At 35.4% G+C, this 20031-nt stretch overlaps 1 protein-coding gene across 4 annotated transcripts in view; it reads left to right on the forward strand.

Annotated features, from left to right (window-relative positions):
• The window catches only part of drosha (drosha ribonuclease III), a 69559-nt gene extending 50537 nt beyond the window's left edge, over nucleotides 1–19022 (forward strand). For all 4 annotated transcript variants that reach the window (XM_015354794.2, XM_015354795.2, XM_015354796.2 and 1 more), the window contains 5 exons: nucleotides 7431–7513; nucleotides 8930–9033; nucleotides 10635–10727; nucleotides 11706–11752; nucleotides 18634–19022. In XM_015354794.2, the coding sequence (XP_015210280.2) occupies nucleotides 7431–7513; nucleotides 8930–9033; nucleotides 10635–10727; nucleotides 11706–11752; nucleotides 18634–18791 (485 nt within the window). In that variant the 3' untranslated portion in view covers nucleotides 18792–19022. The remainder of the gene's footprint in view (nucleotides 1–7430; nucleotides 7514–8929; nucleotides 9034–10634; nucleotides 10728–11705; nucleotides 11753–18633) is intronic.
• Nucleotides 19023–20031: the final 1009 nt, after the last annotated feature.

A 20031-nucleotide genomic window follows, 5' to 3' on the forward strand; every position in this document is an offset into this window, starting at 1 on the left:
TCCAATAGATTAATTGTTTTTTATGTTTGGTGAAAATGGATGCATATTGATCTCTGATATTTTAGAAATATTAATGTAGATCGTTTGAAAGTACCAACATGTCTGCTTTATTATTTTCTTTTATTCAGATGTTATACAGACACAGATGAATATGCTCATAAAATTATGGAATGGGACCTCCAGTAGTTTATGACCAACTATATAATGTCAAACATTGATGTCTTTGAATGCTTGCCTTTGTGGCTGCTGGTAGCCCAGAAAGATACCAGTTAGATACCAAGCTATCAGCATATGACTTCATTTGCAACTTGGTTTGTGCTGCTGGGATACATCCAAATAACTTGAGTGTCTGGGATTCTTCTAGCCTACCTGAGTGTCTAGCTAATCACATTCATCTTCCCAGTCTGTCACTGCAGAATAGATTAATGTTGTTGCAGCTGTTTTCTCGTTTTCAAAATTAAATAGAGTTTTGTTGCTGTCATGATTTGGCCAATATTCCCCCAACTTCACATGCATTTTTTCAGAGTAATGTGGCAGAGAAAAGCCTTTTCTCCATGGATTCCAAAATCACCTTCAAGGTGACACACAATGGCAAGAGCTTTCACAAGTTTTAGAATGTGATGCTGCCACCTGATTAGTAGACTATTTCCTTAGTTGTGTTTTTTGCATTACCTCATCGAGAGGACTAAGGTGCTTCCTTTGAAAGAGGTACACAGCCTTACTGTCATATTGCATTCAGTCTGAAATCACAGTGACACTGACAAGAGTATTGCCATTGTCATAGTAACAGACAAATGGATTGAAAGGGCACTTGATCATTGTGCCATTGAAAACCTTGTGCAGCATCCTGAAGAGCAAAGAAAGTAATTCTCAGGAAAATACAGCACACCCACTTGGAGATTATTTTAGCTGTTTGCAAAACTATCCAGAGGCTTGCAAGTCTTTGTCAGAATTCATCCACAAATTTATCACTACTGTTGACCAAGGTCTGCAGTGAGCCTTCTGTTGATTTCTATTGCTTATATTGGATCTCATTGATCACATGCAGATTCAAACTGCTTTGAAGTGTATATTTCCGGGTGGAAAACTAGTCTTGGCATACATCACTGTTTCCAAGATGCCTTTTTTGAGAAGCAAGATTGCAAACAGAGATGGCAGGTGAGAGGAGTTACTGCCAGTGGTGGAGAAATGGAGTTTGCAAAAATCATCATTAGCTTGACACAGTGGTGTGTGTTACAAACACGTACTGAGTGGGTGCCACTTGTTCCACCAAACACATTTTCTTGGTCTTAACTCAGCAAACTTTGAAAAGCTGTTGTCTTTTCCTGGATTAGTATCTTTAAAACTCATATATGCCTCTTTCAAATTGCCTAGTATTAACTGTTTCAGGACATGTATTCTTTTTTCTGAGAAACCTTCAATACTAGAGAGCTAGTTTCACCTCTGTAGCTTTCACTACCTCAGCTGCTTGAGGACTACTGAAGGTTTTACTGAAGTATGTCTTTTATGACAGTCACTATTAAATGCGCAAGTATGTCAAGGCTGTTAATTTGTTGGCCAAAATAGAGAATCAAGGTGTTTTAAATTTCCTGTAAGTGATAAATGATGGCTTGCTTTGAAAGACAACCCTGTCCTCTCCTTCCCTATCATATAATTGGTCACGCTCTGTAATTTTCTTAGCTCATGCACTACAGACTGTAGCGTAGCACATGATGGTGAAGGAAAACAAGATGGGCTTTTTGACAGATTTATTTTTATAATATGTATACTGTACACACATTCCAAATAATGCTCGATGCCAACTAATCTATATGGTCATGCAAAAAACTTTAATTTGACACAAAGTCTGTGCCAGGATCACATGCAGTTAACACATTTCTTCTTCTGCCTGGGAAGTTAAAAAAATGGCCTCTTTAAATTACCACAAAATCTGTTTTGATAGTGTGAAATTTTGTCTCCAATTCTTTTTAAAATTTCAGGAACATTTGTGATGATCATGCCAAAGTAGGGTAAATTTTGCAATGAATTAACCTAATAATTTCTGAAATATATTCCACATTAAGGAATATAAGGGGACTTTAATTCTACTACAGATTTTGTACATTCTTTTTTTTACTTGAATTAGGCTAAAAAACACCATTATAACTGTTCCATAACTACACAACTCGATTAAATAACATGCATAAAATCATGTAGCAAAAAACAATTATACATAAACATTACCAAACTTGCTGCTACTGAGCTGCAGAAAGTCGGTGCCAGCTCCTTAATAACTCCTTAATGGTGTCTTCCATCATTTTAAACTTACTCTTCTGTACCTGGAGCTCTGCTCTTAGTTTCTAGCTAAAGTATGCTAGTTGTGAAGTGTTAGGAGTAATTGCATGGCTGTAATGCCATTTGTACAATTGGTATAAAGGATTATTTTTGTAGTAATATGTAGCTTTTATGAAGGAACTGTGACAGTGCTTTTAGCCTCTTTGATGTAAAGCATTCTAAATTCAGTATAACAAGAATTTGCATCACTTGATAAAATCTTCTGTAATGATGGATCAATAAAGGTTCAACACAAAGTGTAGTCATCTGAAGAGCAAATAAATAATCAGGCTTTCCAGACTATTCCAATGTTTGGTGTGCATCAGAATCTGACTTCTACTCACCCTTTTTTTTCATTCATTGAATTAGAAGACTGGAAACAGACCATTTGGGATGGAGAATGACAGTCGAAATCATAGCAGCATCTTCCCCAAACGTTAAATTTAGAGCAGTCTCTTGGTTTGTTTTATATTTGGCAACATTTTTGCAGTCTTTCCTCTCTGCAGTACTTGTCTTTGCTAGGAAACACATGGTGTGGTTCTGCAATAGCAAAACTGGTGTTTTTTTTTGTATGTAAAGCAATAGGCACTGTTTTAAATGCGTGCCTGTCTCTGTATGCTTAAACCATCCTGTAAAATATAATCGGCTAGGGGTATTCATTTTTTTGTTTCAGAGCTGGAGTCCCACACTTTTATTTTTATTTTCTGCTTACTCAATTTATAATTGGCAGTTAAGGCTCTTGGTCAACGGTTCCTGCACTAGCTCTGAAGAGAGAATGAGGCACGTGGATGGGCTCCTTGGATGCCCACACTACAGAAGCATTCATCCTTCACAACGTATCGTAATTACCCCATAACCTGATAGGAGACAGACATTGCAAGCCTGCACGCACCTAGCATCCTTTTCTGCTTTATTTATTCCTTGGGTGGTTTCTTTTTCATTAAGACTGATCACAAAGTTTAATGTTATTCAACATTAACAAAGTTTCCCTAAAGCATAGCTTTATCATTTGGATCTCGACGGGACAAAAGGTAGATTAAAGCAGAACTTGAATCTCGGATATTTCACCTAAGATTTGTGTTGAAATATATGTGAACAGATTTTACTGTTTTAAAAAGCAAAAGCTAAACTGCCTTAGGACCAGTATCTGAAACGTAACATAAAAGGTAAAGTAGCACAATTACAGGGAAACAGAAAATACATGAGGAGCGAAGTTCACATTTTTTCAACAACAGTTAAAGAAAATCAGATAAAAAAACAGTAATTAGAGGAGCCATCTACAAAGTATATCTAAATGTATCAGTTGTCTGAAATGCAGACCCAGATCATTGATTTAACTGAGAAATGAGATCTGGGCACAAGGTGAGTGTCTTCCAAATTACATTCAGATGAACTCATTTTGAACAGATTTAAGGTTCTTGCCATGTCTAAGAGGCATAGCAGTGCCAACAGAATTTGTGTATACAGTACATTTTTTGATAGCGGTGTACTGTAATATGGCAATGTTTGAGGGGATTTCATTGCTTAGTGACTTAGAGAGTCTGAATAATAATGAATGTTAATGGCAGCAGCAGTGAGCAGCACATTAAGATTTCAAGGGATCGTCTTTCCGTCGAAGAAAATGTCCTTAGTGTTTCCACTCTGTAATAAGTATGCTTCCCAACTAAACTGAACTTACTGAAGGTCCCCTGATGGTTCACTGAAGTTTTTTTGCGTGAATTATAAACAGTTCTTTTTATAGGGAAATTGTGAGTTAGTGTCTGTAAATATTTTATAGTGTCTGCATTTCCTCTTCTGTGGTTTGGAATCCACTTCTATATTTCATATTTGTAAATATGCTGAAGTTTAAGAAAGTTAAAGCAAAGAATAAATGTTGGTTTGTCAGTTCTTTTAGAAAACAGGGATGTTTATCTGGCAATTAAGTGTTTAATTTACTGTTTTTTTTGTAGGAAGAGTTCATCCTCGCCACCCTTATTTAATTGAAAATCATTCGCCTGGAACGTTCATCTCAATGGCTTGTCTCTTCTTTTTATTTAGTATTCTGGACAGGAGTGTTAATTTTAATGATCTAAAAACCAGATGATTTTACCATCTCAATTTTAAATGTGTGATACAGTGTTAGCATTTTTCCAACAAAAGGGAGGAGACAACATGATTATTTTCTTTGAATGACATTTTTAATATCTATACACACACACATATATCTCCAGTGTTAAGCAAGATTAAGATCTTTCGTTCTTTGCTAACATTTTTCCCTGCAATGTGAGTTGTCAAGAGGAAGTGAGCAATCTTTTGTCTTTGCAAAACACATTCCATGTATCTCCATTTGCAGCATGTTATTGGCAATGTACAATTCCCCAAGCACACTGGGACTGTGTGGGATTAAGTGGGGAGGTGGATCTATAGTGACCTTTTGTTTTGTGGAGAAGAGCACACAAGCCAGAACATGATCATTGTAAGAATTTTCTATCCTCCAGTTGACACTAAAGCTTTATTGTTCAAACTGCAGAGTCACAGTTGCCATTTCAGTTGAGTTGTCCGTTGGATTCTCTTGGCCCAGTTGAAATAATATTTCAAATATTACAAAAAGTAATCCTTCATCAGAAAGTTTTCTTCCTAAATATTCAAAATATAGGGATAAAACAAAATAAAAACTTAATTGGAATTAATTTGAAATTGTAATGAAAAATAAATGGATGTAGTTTACAGCAACCGAACATTCAGTGAATATAAAAAGTCTACGCACCTTTATTGAAATTGCAGGTTTTTGTGATGTAAAGCCAGAAATCAACATAAATCATGTCAGACATTTTTCCAGCTTTAATGTGACCTTGCAACCAACAAAATTCAAGAGAAAAACAAATAATAATAATAATAATAATAATAATAATAATAATAATTGCTTATATTTATATAGCGCTTTTCTGGACACTCCACTCAAAGCGCTTTACAGGTAATGGGGACTCCCCTCCACCACCACCAATGTGCAGCATCCACCTGGATGATAGAAATAGATCATCATCTAAATAGATCATTATTAGGGAAAGTAAAAACCTGCAACACCCTGGTTGCGTAAGTGTGCACACCATTCTATAATGGGAGGCTATAGCTGTGTTGAGAGCTAACCAATCACATTCAAAGTCATGTCCAAAGGTAAGTAGCATACACCTGCCATCAATGAAAGTGATTCTGATTAACCCCAAATAAAAATCAGGTGTTCCTGTAGGATTTCCTTGAAACTTTCGTGGTTGCATCCTACTAGAATTGCCATGGTCTGCTAGGAGCTGACAAAACATCTAGGGGATCTTAGTGTTGAAAGCTACCGATGTCTATTTATCTTGATTTCTGGCTTTACATCACAAAAACCTACAATTTCAAGAAAGGTGTGTAGACTTTTTATATCCACTGTACTAGAGGAATTTGTTGGCTAAATTAGGTTATAGTGAACTCCAAACAGTGTTTTTACAGTATATACTTGTTCCACAAATAGCAAGAATATTTACTGGTGCAGTTTTACAGCAGACAAATGATTATTTTACTCAATGTAAGTGTGGATTATGTCAAAGAGTGACAAACTGTATGTTGGCTAGTTTTTAGTCTCTTTTACAATTCCTTGTGAATATTTGTTTTATATATAAATTATGATTTACACATTTAAGAAAGTTTCCTTTCCTCAGATCTTTGTTTGATTCTATAGGTCATATCTGTTGGAGAGATCATGTTAGCTCATTTAACATTTCATTGTTTCAGATTAGGATGATTTAGTTACCGTTCCCTTTCCAAGAAATGTCATTAAATTATAAAATTACAATATAGCCTTAAATAGTGTGCAAAACACAGATTTGATTAGAAGGAATTATGTTCCATGCATTCTGTAGGTTTTAGCCATCACAGCATGTCATACTTTTTGAAAATAGTTTCTGGTGAGAAAGCTAGACAGTCCTACATAAGTGGTTGTTGTGTGTCTGCAATTAACTCAAACATAAGCATTCAAACTTTGTGACATTGCTCGTGACATTTGTATTTTCAAAGGTAGTGCACAGATCTATAATTATCTTATTGCACAGGTTCTTGACTGGGTTAACATTTTAGGATTAGATGGCTTTTTTAGTCTACCATGTCATGCCCTGAGCTGTCAACAGCAGCAAGGTGACTCCACACCATGACCCTGCCGCAAAAGTGGTCACTCTGTCATACAGGCCTCTACTAACGCTTCATGGTTTCCTCTGTGCTTGCTTTACCAGTGCCAAATTACACACACAACTGCGGTTCATTAGGACTAGTTACTCTTTGCCAGTGCCATTTGGGATGTCATCTGTGCTGATGTACAGTCGGCAGTCCTGCAGCTCTGTGACTTTGACTCTTGATGTTGCCATTGTAGGAGCTTCTGGACTGGGTACTACTGGCTCTGAGTCATTGGATTACTTTAATTGGCTTTATGGGCCTTTTGTGATTCCTAAAATATGTTGGCAGCTGTAGCTGCTGTCCCTCTGGTATTCTCTCTGCATTCTACTGTGCTTCTGTTTGCCTGTTCTACTTGGTTCACAAGGTCTGGGTTGATGGGTTTTTCCTGTCAGTTTGTAGCTCAGCTGGAGGCCGTGCCACTGAAGGAGTCATGGTGTCCATGATGTTTTGATTTGGGAAATGGATTTGAAAAAAAAAAACACCAGCTTTTATCTCCGCTGTAGATTCCTGGAACTGTTTGCTAATTCCCTGTATTTTTCTTTTTTTCCTATACATTCTAAAGTTTTTAAATCGCACATGTTTTTTATGAAGTAAAACAAAAAGTCAGCTGCAAAGTTTCTAATGCATTCACTGTTCTGTAGGTGTGCTTCATATTTTCTAAAGCTTAGAGTGAAGTCAGGGGGTTAGTACAGTTTCATTGATTAAATTCATGCAGGAATATGAAAAAAATGCCCAATTGGATTAGTGGAAATAAATATAAGATTGATGTGTTCTTGCAGTTTGATTGCCAATTACAAAACTATTGACATTCTGTTTTGAAACAGTGACACAGTCAATTTTTATTGTCAGTGAGAGTTACCAAGAAAAAAAATGCTTTAGAAATTGTGTTTTCTGTCAGTATGGCACTAATTTTGTTTATTTTTTTTTGTAAGCTTTCATTGCTGCACTTTATATAGACAAGGACCTGGAGTACGTCCACACGTTCATGAATGTCTGTTTCTTTCCCAGATTGAAGGTAAGTACTGCTTTATCTGCAGGTCAGCTGACACCATATTATAATAATAATAATAATAATAATAATTGCATACACTTATATAGCGCTTTTCTGGACACTCCACTCAAAGCGCTTTACACTTAATGGGGACTCCCCTCCACCACCACCAATGTGCAGCATCCACCTGGATGAAAATAAATGTATTTTATGTTTTAATAAATAGTATTATAGAGCAACAATGTTAGTTTAAATGCTCATTGAAATTCTTTGTATGTGGAAAACAATTCCTGAGACATAGAAAGCTAATGAGCAATATTTTAAAGTTAAAAGCAACCTCTCTTTCATGTACAGGTATGCTTTTATGGGAAATGTAAATACTATTTATTAAAAATTAAAATACATTTATTTTTGCAATGAGTGATTAGATGTACTACAATTTAACTCTGCTTTTATTAAATCTTTGGTAATGTAGATCTATGTATTTACACCCCATCTTATTGAAAGTACTAAATAATTTTGGAAAGTGGTACTTTGTACAAAAAAGCTGACCATTTTTATTGAAAAACTTAATGTCTTGTGTTCTTTCTAATACCAAACAGTTCAGTTTTTCACATTAAAATGTGTAGAGTATTGGGGATAAGAAATAACAACACTTTTGAGATAAGTCGGAACTGGGCATGTATTTACTTCTCCTGTCTCCCAGATCTGTTTTTAGTACAGCGTTGCTTTGTCAGTTCATCATCACTTTTTTTCATCTGTCGGCCTAAAATCGTTTTGCCTTTTCCCCCCTAACAGTGTAACATGAGCAAGTCAGTCTCTTTGGGAGAGTTATTTACTGCTTCTTCAACAGCTGAACTCTGTGGGAAGCCTCTTGTGTTTTGTTTATTTTAATATATTGGTAGCCTCATTAACAAGCTGAAATCTGTTTTTTTTTTAACTGTACTAAAAGTACATCACTGTATTAAAAGTACAGTTAACATGTTTAGTTTAACAAGTGTTAAAACTGATTGGACTTTATTCTTTTCTCCCTTTGTAATTCGATGTAACCAGAAAAATACTCCATTGGCACACAAAGTAGAATTTTAAGAGGGAGGATGCTTCCTCTGGAGGAAAAATGAGAAATCCTAGAAGAGATCTTCTCTTTGTAGAAAATTAATAGGAACAGACAGTTCTAGATTCAAAGTCCTATTTTATAACAAGGCTGCTTTTCTGTTAATGGAAGTGCTTTTAGCAGTCTCCTTGGAAAGCAGAAATGTATCAAACCTAGACACCTGGGAACCCCAACCCTCTTTTTATTTAGGATGGAGTAGCAGGGTGTGTTTAAGTAGCTTGTGATTTATAGTCATCATGAGGTCTTTCTGAAGGATGAGTATGTTTTTGATGTGATTTTTTTTTATAAAGCTGAAAGCTTTTCAATTTAATTTTGTATTCCTATAGGAGTTTATACTAAACCAGGACTGGAATGACCCTAAATCCCAGCTACAGCAATGTTGTCTTACACTCCGGACAGAAGGGAAAGAGCCCGATATTCCTTTGTACAAGTAAGCTTTTTTGTAACAATTTGTCTCTTAAGATCTTTTTTTTTTGTTGTTGTTTTTTTTCCATTGCCCACATAAGTCTTAGAAGTCAAACGCAGAAATAGCCTTTTGGTTGTGTATTATTGAAAATACATCACAGTTTTTGGAGCAAAATGGAATACCGTGCGAGTCTCGGGAGCATTTGGTTTTTTTTCCTGTCTAACCTTGCCAATCATTCCTTTATAAGACTGACTTGCTGAAAAACTGAATAACACCCTGGAGATCCCTCTGTTATGCCGATAAATACACAGTTCAAAAAGAGTCTTTATCATTGATTTGAGAAAGTTCAAGGAGCAAGTTTTCATTTGATAAATTGCACGTTGGTTTCACAGTGGAGCATGTATTTCTATGGCAACTAAAATTATGTTTCTTTAGAATCACAAAAAAGGCTGAAAGAATGTAAGAAAAAATAATTGGATTGATGGAAGGGGGAGTAGAGGGATGCCAAAAAGATACTCAGCATTTCTGTTATGTTACTGCAGTATTTCCAAACCCCTGGTACTCTGTGGGCACTTATTCACACACTATCTGTGAGGGTCCAGCCAAATAAACCTGACTGAACTGCACACTCAGCAAGTCCTGGGAACAAGGACTTCAGATGTAGCACAAACAAAGCATTATTGTTTTTGTTTGTAGACACCAAGTAGGCTTTTGAATCTTGAGCGTATTTTAATCATAACAAAGTTTATTTTTAGAAACTGAAAAACCTATTGAAGGCATAAGAGACCATCAAGTACTCTAAAATAGAAAATGTTATGAGAATTTAAAATAATTTTATTTTTTTTTATATATGTAATTGTGCATCGTCTGCAATTAAATGCAAAATAGTAATGTACTCAATAAATATCTGTACTTATTTTCATTGTATTTTTTGTGTTCGTCTATTTATATTTATGATCATCATATACTTTTTCCCCTCTCTCATACTCAGTTTGAATCATCAATTGCCAGTGTAATAAAATTTTAATTTGAATTCCTTATAAAAGGCTGTTGTGGTTGGATTCAGAGTTCAGCAGGCATTTTTCTTACTCTCTCATGGTGGTTTTCTACAAAAGGGCTGTTGAGACCAGATTTGTATATTAACTGCCACAAGGCTTCTCATTTGTAAGTGAGAAAATAGATTTAATTTATTAATTAACAAGCATTAAATTAATTAAGGTTTTAGGTTTTAATATCCCATTAAAAATGTATACAGATCTTTCAATAAGTATAAGGACTTGAATTATGTAGGCAGTCTGAGTCCAGGGCTTGCCTATATTTTAAAAAAGGTGAATTGACATTTTGAAACCTTTCTTCCCCTTAATGCTAAAAAAAATAAATAATTCTTTGCAAATATAAAATACACACTGCTGTATGACCTGCAGCAACAAAAATCAAACCAGTTGCTAATTTGGGTTTTTTGAATATACAGGACAATCTATAACAAGAATAGTAAGAATGTAGCTAAACTTAAATACTGAACCTTAAATACAAAACCTTTGGCCTCCTTTAGGCAAAGCACGCTATGTGTAATGTTCTGTTTAATATACAATTAAAATACTTACCCTGGTGTTGTTTTCTTGCAGGACTCTGCAGACTGTGGGACCTTCACATGCTCGAACCTACACTGTTGCCGTGTACTTTAAAGGAGAACGAATAGGATGTGGGAAAGGACCAAGGTATAGATTATATAAAGCTATACATAAGCAAATTGTTCATTCTGCAAAACCTGAACAAGAATCATTTTTGAGTGTGAAACATTTTCCGTTTCCTCTTGTAATTCTCAGGAATCATGCTACTCAGTTTTTTTTTGTCGTTACGATGTAGTTTCATTTGCTTTTTTGTGAATTTTAATTGAAACATGTTTGTTCCACTACAATTTAGGGTCATCTATAGTTAAATAATGTACTTTTTTAATGCTTTAATTAATTGATGATAAATGTTAAGATAATTTGTTATTGATATGACATTCAATGTTTGTTGAATGATTTTAAAACAGCACTTTAATCATGGTCTTAACAGTATGCATGCTGAAATAATATTAGAAGGAAGTTAATTTCATGAAAATATTATGTGCATTTCATAACTGAGTTTTTAAAACTGTTTATTTTAAGATAGTATGTTAAAATGGCAAACACAAGATAGGTATACTTTTTCAGACATTTTCTCTAACTTAATGACTCACTAACCCACCTGTACAAACGTGTGTTACGCTTTTACTGAGGAGGAAAAATGTAGTAAAGTAGAATGCTATATTAAATGAGTAGACACAAATTCAACAGCCTTTTTTGTTACCTCTCATTTTATCTTTAACTTTAAAGCTGCAAACAGGTTTAAAGGTTCAGAACTCCAAAGATTTAATATATTAAAGTTTTTTTCAAATGCTTACGTTAGTCAAGTTACAATGATTGTATGATTGCACGTTCTTTTTAATCTCTGAATATTTAAAAAATGCACTGTCTACACAGAGTGCACTCAAAAAGTTAATCCTTTCCTTGTGTATTTTGTGTTAGAATATAAAATATTTTATACTGCTTAAAAAGTGCTTTTTAAAACATACATTTTTAATCTTGCTATCCGTGGCATTTTCATACCGAATGTGACCAGGAGGCTTTAAAATGCACTAACGTGTTATCCTTTTTTTTAAAAAAAAACAGCATTCAGCAAGCTGAAATGGGAGCTGCAATGGACGCACTTGAAAAATGTAAGTTGGTTGGTGAAAATAATCTCATTATTCTTTTAAGTGTCTTCCTTTTTATAATGCCCTCTTCTACTTTAAACATTCCATCATCAATTTAAAACTGCCCTTGGGAGGCAGCTCTGTTGCCTGTCCTGCCAAGCTGAATATTTATAATGTAGCTTTTTAAAAGGCAAACAGTATAGCTCAGATTCATGTTCTACCAGATTTATGCATTGGAAAGTAAAGAAAGGGCCCTTTGGCATGCAAATAGGTGAAAATATTATTAAAAACAGTTTGTTAACAATTTGAACATGGCTAGAGAAAGGAATTTGATTACACAATGACTCTTTACTTGGTTAAGCACAGGCATTGAAAGCACTAGCTTATTAAATTTAGATAGGTCCTCTTAAAATACTACTTCATTGAAATCTGTTTTCCACACTCCTGTTTTTCATATTGCATTATCTTTTTAAATTACACTTTGTTGTCATCGTTTTTGTTTTTCATTACTTGAATGACCTTTTTCCTCTTAAAACTTGAATGAAGGTTTTGCTTAATTCTGCTTTTTCGAAAACTAAATCAGGACTTAGAGGTGATAAGAGGGAAAAGAGGATGATGGTGAACGCTCATTTTCACCTGCTGCCTCCTAATGAGGTTCTTTTTAGTAAGAAGAATAGAACTGTGCTTTCTCAACTGGGAGTCCAGTGAGAGTACTGCAATTAGTGCTTTACGAGTGTGGAGCTGCTTAGAGATGGGTGCACCTGTCACACCAGTCCCAGACTTCTGTCTGGTCTCAACGCTATTGATATTCTAAATGAAATATGATTTTTTTAAAAGAGCAATTTTTTTTTTACCCAACCTGCAGTACATTTTTCAGTTTTTCAGAAATCACTTAGATGAGAGAGAATGCACACAAAAACACATCTTTGTAAATAAGGACAGTTGACTTTGCTTACTGCATTCTTACCTTAATCCTATTTTTCAAGTAGACAACTGTCAAATTGATTGAGCACTATTTGTTTGTTCTAAATGAGGATTTCCTCTTCATAAATTGCGGATTTATGTGACTAAATTAGATATGCCTTCAGAAAGGTCATTTCATTTGAAATCATCTATCACTGGAGTTTGACTCATTACAAGTGGATTAAGTGTGTATTTGGTATAATGCTTAAATAAATAAAATGTGTGGAGCTTTGTATTGCTTTAGAGTTGCATGGATGCCTATGCTGTCTTGCTGTAACACAATAACTCATGAACAAGATTCATCATTTCTTTGTGAGTTCTTGTCACAGTTCATTCATTAATAAGAAAAACATTTATGCCTGTCTGAATGGATGAGATATGGAAACAGCACCTGCATGCTGATTATGTAGACACTTAGGTAAACAAAGGCTATACTTGAATCTCTCCTGCTGAAGAGTATAGCAGGAAAATGAGTTGCACTTAACTGCTTAATCAGCTTTTGCTTCATTCTCACAAGCATATTTGAAGAGTTAATTTGTTCACGTTATTGTTTTGGTTGTTCTAAAGTGCCACGTTAGATTTTTAAAATAGATTTATGTTAAAATGTATTTTTTCTAATGTATGTACCCTGTTATGTACTTCTTAATACAGACAAGTATCAGGTACTGTATTTCACTGTATATAGGTATGTAAAATATATGTGGCAGATTAGAAAAAATGATTTTATTTTTACTTTATTTTTTAACTGTTGTGAATGTTAGAAATACTTTAGACTTTTCTTAACTGATAGAGCTTTAATTTTGAGTTTTGGATATTCGATATCCAAGTTGCTAGGCTTCATGAAAGCTGCTTGTATATAACAGTCTTCTTAATTGTGGATTGAAGTGCCTCCAGCTAAGGTTTTGCATCATGCAATCATTAAAAGGTACTGTAGGTCAATTGGAAACTTGCATTCAGAGCCTCAAAGCACATATCCATAATGTACAAATGCAATACTGTCTCTTGAAAGGGTTTCAGGATAAGGCACAAAGAGATCACCACATCGCTTTTCATTGCTTGACTTAACTTGTGCTACATCCTGCACTACAAAAGACAGCAGCAAAGACATTTCAGAGCTATTTTGTCTTATTTTTATATCTTCGGAATGTAAGAGAATTCCAGCACATTACATGGCCCTTAACGTGATACCATTTAAGATTACTTTGATTCAGCTATTATATGAGAAGAACCTTTTAACAGTCTCCTGTCCTTATAAAAATGAGAACTGTTCTGAGAACCATCAGGCCAGTGTTCTTATTTGTTTGCTCATTTGGTTGATAGTAAGGTAATGGGCCTCAATCTGTTTCTAGATGGTTCCCAGTTGGGCTCGGTTATTGTGGGACATTTAAGATTTAGTGTTTTAATTTCAAAATTGGGTCAGGTGTATTTGTGACCATTGGATGTCTTTTGTTACAACTAAAAGTTGGAGGAAGGACATTCCATAACAAAGGGGCAATGACAGAAAAAGTGGATCGACATTTAGTCCTGGGTACAGTGAACAGAGGACCACCCTCAACTGGGCCTACAGGAGGGGAGTGTAAGCATGTGTAATGGAGTCAGATTATTTAAAGCCTCAAAAGTCTGTAACAAGATCTTTTATTGAATATGTGACTTTATAGGTAACCAATTTAAAGACTTAAGAGTATGAGTGGTATGCTGCCAAGGTCTGGTGTGAGTTATAAGTCTAGCTACAGAGTTTTAGACATATTACAGCTAGGCTAGACACCAGCTTTCTCCATATGCGTGTGAAAAGGAGCATACGTTCATTATGCTGTTTGAGAAATATGTGGTTTTGTTGCACCTTCAGTAATTATACATAATTATTTCAGCCAACTTTGACCTTTTGAGTTTGCTAGGTTAATGTTCCCCCTGACTGTTTAATTTAATTTTTTGTTTGTTTGTTTGTTTGTTTGTTTTACTCACATGGTTTTTTTTCATGTTTCTATTTATGGATTTCAGAACATACCGTATGTATACAAAGCTCCAGTATACAACATGATTGAGAGATATTTTCAAAATCAGATGGATAGTCACAGAGCACGGATCATACAGATTAACTAGCAGAATGAATGAATAGGTAGCAGAGAACATAATTTTTTTTATAGCAAAAGGTAACAGGCAGGCCACAAGATGACCTTGAAACTGTATGTGCTTCTTTTTTTTTAATCTGCAAGTCAATGCTTTACACATTTTTTAGGATCATTTGGTTTCCTGTCCTTTGATCTCCTGTGCTTTGATACTAAAATTTGTTTTGTACCAATGCTGTATTTTGTCTAGAAGTTCTACTGAAACAAGTCTTTTGAAGAAATAGCTAGTTACTGGATGGCAGCCTTGGGATTTACATGTGCTGTACATCACTGTACACTGCTGACAAGCCCAGATAAAGCGGACCAGACAGAAACAATGGAAGCTCAGCAATTTATCAGCGCATGATGGCCACGTTAAAAATTAACTTGAAAAGAAATGTTGATCTAAATCGGATCTGACATCAAAATCTTGCAGTACAAATTACGTCTTTCAATATTAAGAGCATCTCACTGCGATACTTTCTTTCATATATATGCCCTTTTACTTTATTACATATTTCTGTCCTGTTTGTTGTATTCTGAAGGCTTCACTGAGCTCCCAGTGCTGGCGTGGTGTTCTCACATGACAGAAAGGAAAAGGCTTAGTGAGCCAGGAAGCCAGAGTGGTACAGCAGCCAGCTCTGGGGTGATGGGGAGAATTGCTTCTCTGCAGAAATTGATTGCAGTGTGCTCCACAAGAAAGCTGGAGAGGTAGCTTTTTCATGTAAAGCAGCAAACAGGAAAAAAATATTCAGAAGTTACATCCTTTATAGATTAAAGATTTGTTTTTGTTTCTTCCATCGAAAATCGTGTATGTCCATCGTGCAGACAGTTAGTCAACATGTGATTACAGTTGTGCCATGGTACAGTTTTTTTGTGGGAGAAATTACTATGTTCCGCTGAGTCAGCACCCATGTTAGACCAGTTGTTCTCCCTCAACTTTGAAATTTTCTCCTGACTTTAATACTGTTTCAGACCCTTTTAGCCAATGTCTGCCTGGAATTTCCTCCCCTTAAACATTTTGTTATATCTGTGCAGCAGAACACAACAGGAGCCTGGTTCAGGTCTTAAATTGAAGCTAACCCCCTTGGCTTTGAGTGTGAACAACTTCCTTTTATTTCTTAATGTCTCAGTTCAACAGACAAACCTATAAAAAAACAAACAAAAACAGCAGGCAAAACATTTTTTGGTGTTCAGAGGTCATAATTTTCCATTTTGGGCCTGTCTGGTAGCTGAAAATGCTTGTAGGCCTTGTCCTGGGTGTCTATGAGCTTGGATAAAAATCTGGGACAAATTGATCAATTTGAAAAAAATCTACATAATGTTTTGTGAAGACTGGACCTGGAATGAAATTTCTCACATCCCCCCCCAAAAAAAGTTATTGAAAGCAATAACAATGAAAGCCATTACAATTGGTATAAAATTCTTTAGACACTGCTACAGGGCCCTTTTCTGCTGTTAGGCATTCAAAAAAAAACCTTAGAGTTGCCTTCTGTTGTGAAAAAATGGACCATTGGCAATCATCTTCTGAGTCAGTGATTGACAGCTAGAATGCACGTGGAATATAGCCAGAGGCTTCCAGAGGAAGTCTCATCCCCTTAGGGTCTGAATGGCTGAAAATACAATGAATGACAGCATTTTTCGCCAATCAGATCACCTTATATTCAGGCAGTCCAGTATCAAATTTCTATTCCAAAGCCAATAACTTTCAGTTTGCTCCAGGTCTTGAGTTGGGTTAGTCTAGCCTTTTGTTTGTGGATATATATCGTACTTCCGAATAAGCTAGAAAAATGGGATATATTCTTTTTTTGCTGGTTTTTGCTTTTGCAGTCATGCTTTGCTGGCTTATTGATTACCTTATCGATGCACTGTGGAAGTTTGCTGAAGTGCATCATCAGATAAGAAGTGTCCTTGTGATTGATTGCCTTGGTGTTTTTCGGTTCTGAAAACGGTTTTGTAAAGCTCTGGTTGTCCTTTTTCAATTGAGAACAGGTTTTGTGGTTTTGTCGGTGAAAAAAGATGAAATATGACTCAGGTCTCAAAAGTAAATATTGACTTAGCCCGTGGTCACTGGCCGTAACGAAGCGCACAATTGTTTTTTGATTGATGACCTTGGTGTTTTTCGGTTCTGAAAAAGGTTTTGTGAAGCTCCAGTTGTCCCTTTTTGATTGATAAAAGGGTTTCTTTAAAGGTTTTGTGGTTTTGTTGATGTAACACGATGAAGTGAGACGCGCGTCTTAAGTAAATATTGACTTAGGCTGTGGCCGTGTGCGACCACGCTGGGTAGAACTAGATTAATGATGCATGTGAAAGTGCCTGAGGAGAACTGGAATCAAGACTGAAGTTATTCTACTGACTGTTAGGATTGAAACTGACTGTGATTACATCTTATAAAGCAGAAACACACTCAAAAGCAATACTGTGGGTGGGCTTACATTTTTCTTGGGAAATATTGGATTACTTAACCATGAATTAATTAGCAGTTAATTGAGCTGTTTTGAAAAGCTGAGAGTCTTTGTTAATCTTTTTCTGTTTTTAATGATATTCATGAATATAAGGGCTGTGGGATGATACTGTAGATACGGTGATAGAGCAAACCGTGCAGGTACAGAAAGTGCGTTAATGTATGTTTAGTTTTAAGTGTATATCTTCTCTTGAAAATGCAGTAAAAGTCTTGTAATTAAACCTACAGCCCAAGTAGAAATCTTGGTGAAAATGTCTCAATTTAATTATAGTTATAAGTTGCTTCCAAATATCATGCGTTTAACTTTATCATTGTGGTAACTAAATATGCTCTTATTTTCACATCTAAAATAGGCTTTCTGGGGTTCTGTTGCACCCACTATCATTGTTATTTTTACAGCATCATGGGTGTTATGTCATGTTAACTGTAACTCCCTCTCGTTTACAACTCACAAAATGACTACATTTCTATTGCCCTACAATGAGTCAGCCGAATTCCAGTATAAGCCGTTCTGTTCAGTATTGAGAAATTAAGGGCTCCAGGAGCCTACACACTTTGCAGTCAGATTGAAAAGATCGCATGAAATAAGGATATGTAAGTGTTTGTCGTCGTGGCCAGAAGTATTTATCATTGCTTGTGCAATCAGTAATTCAATCAGGATTTATAACCTTTTTCTCAGTGAAGAGCAGTCACTGCACCTTTAATTAAAAAAGAGCAGTAATGAGAAGGCATTGTAAAAAAATGGCACCACCAGGATTCTGTGAATCCTAGAATGTTTTAATTAGTTTGAACTGTGTTTAATTGTCCAAAAATTAAATTGATGAGATGTAAAATATATTCATAAGTATTTAATTATTTTGATTGCCGATGAAAAATGTAAATATTTAGAAATCTTTCTAATTGAAATAGATAATGAAAGTCAGTAGTTTTCTGGGTCTGCATGTTTCCGTACTTCACAAGAACTGACTGATCAGAAAGTTCCAAACATTTGTTTTAATTCCAGTAATTAGAGGAGTCATTTAAGTTCATTTTTGTGAACTAATAATTAAAAACCGCAGATCACTACAATTCTTTTCTAAAACCACGATGAGGTCTGCCAGTGAATTCAGACTGCACTTCAGTTTTTATATTTCTGCTGTGCTAAGAGTACTTGGGCTTTGAGATTTGGTGGATGGTGAGATATTTTTTTAGATCTGTTCTAATGTGTTCGTTTAAAAATTTTATGGACTATGTAGTCTTTTTATTTCCATTTTGTGTGTTACAGGCAAATTATTTGCAACAGCTTTCCCTCAAAGAGCCAGCTAGAAGTTGAGTGTGTCTTTCTGCACTACTTACTGTCCTCTGCTTATATCTGACATCTCTTTTTGCACCAGATAACTTTCCCCAGATGGCTCATCAGAAGCGCTTCATTGAGCGGAAGTACAGGCAAGAGCTAAAAGAAATGAGACGAGAGAGAGAAAGGCAGGAGAAGGAGTCCGATGAGACAGAGGAGAGCAAGAAGGAAGCGGAGCGCCCTGGAAGTGTCCATTAAGCTTGCTCCCATTTCTGAGCTCATTTCTGGCCAATCTGAGGAAGAAGGAGAACACAAGTGATCACGAGCCTGAGGAAGCTATAAATATTGTTTTGTTTCTGTTTTGCGATGTGTCATTGTTTTATTGTATTAAGGTAATGTGTTTTCTCTGAAGTGTCATTGCTATTAGTGTTTTATTTTTTAAAAAAATCCAATTTCATAATAAATAATGGCAAACGTGGCTTTTAAATATTTTCTGCCTCATTTTTCAAACATTGAGTCTTTGTTCATTGTGAAAGAAAGTAAACATTAGGCAACACCTATTAATTATTTTTTTACTCTTTTAATTTGTTGATTTCACATTACAAATAGTTTTTTTCTCTTGAACACAACTTTTTTTTCATAAAGCAAACTGTGCATTAGATTGGAACACCACTAAATACATTCCCTCAACGTTGTTACAAAAGTGAAGTGAACAATGAGATTTTAAAAACAAGCAATGAAAGTCCATTGCAGATATTATGCTTAAAAGATGCATCATGTGTCACCAAGGGTAATGCACCAAGTTTGTTTTAAAAATAGTGCCCTAAATCATAAAGTCATACCCCTGTATAACGCCTTTATACATTAAACTCCATACCAGTTCACACTATTCAGTATGCACCTTAAAGACAAAAATATACCAATTCAAAACTGCCTTAAAATGGCTTAGGCTGAATGGACTGAAGGTGATGCATATAAAGTCACCTTTTTCATTTTTATACAAATTATGCTGAGGATCAATCACAGGCTATGCATACTTTATGTTGAGAAGCACTTAAAATAAAAAATGCATGGCATAATTACCTGGTGAGGTTCGGAGAAGCACACTTGTCTGCAATCTTACCAAAAGCAATTATATGCTACCCTAAGGGAAGTATCTGCCATTGGTGGTGCAGTTCGTATTCTTTAGTGATTGCATGATATGAATAAGAATGCCTGAGAACCACATCCTAGCTCAACAGGTTATTTAAAAAAAATCATATTTCATTTCCGGACCCTCAAGGCATAGGTGCACTCCTGAATCCTATTGAAAGTGGCATGCTTGCAGGTAACTGATATTATTCTTAAAGGAATCCGTACATTGTAGTTAGTTTGACTTCACAATTGCCTACAGGCCAGTGTGAAAATTGATGCAAGACTATAATGGTACGGTACAGTACATCTACAAGTACGTTTTGCTACAGCAGTTCTTTCATTTAAGTTTTCTTGTTTATTTTTG

The sequence above is a fragment of the Lepisosteus oculatus genome, chromosome 6 (assembly GCF_040954835.1).
Source record: "Lepisosteus oculatus isolate fLepOcu1 chromosome 6, fLepOcu1.hap2, whole genome shotgun sequence".
Classification (NCBI taxonomy): Eukaryota; Metazoa; Chordata; class Actinopteri; order Semionotiformes; family Lepisosteidae; genus Lepisosteus; species Lepisosteus oculatus.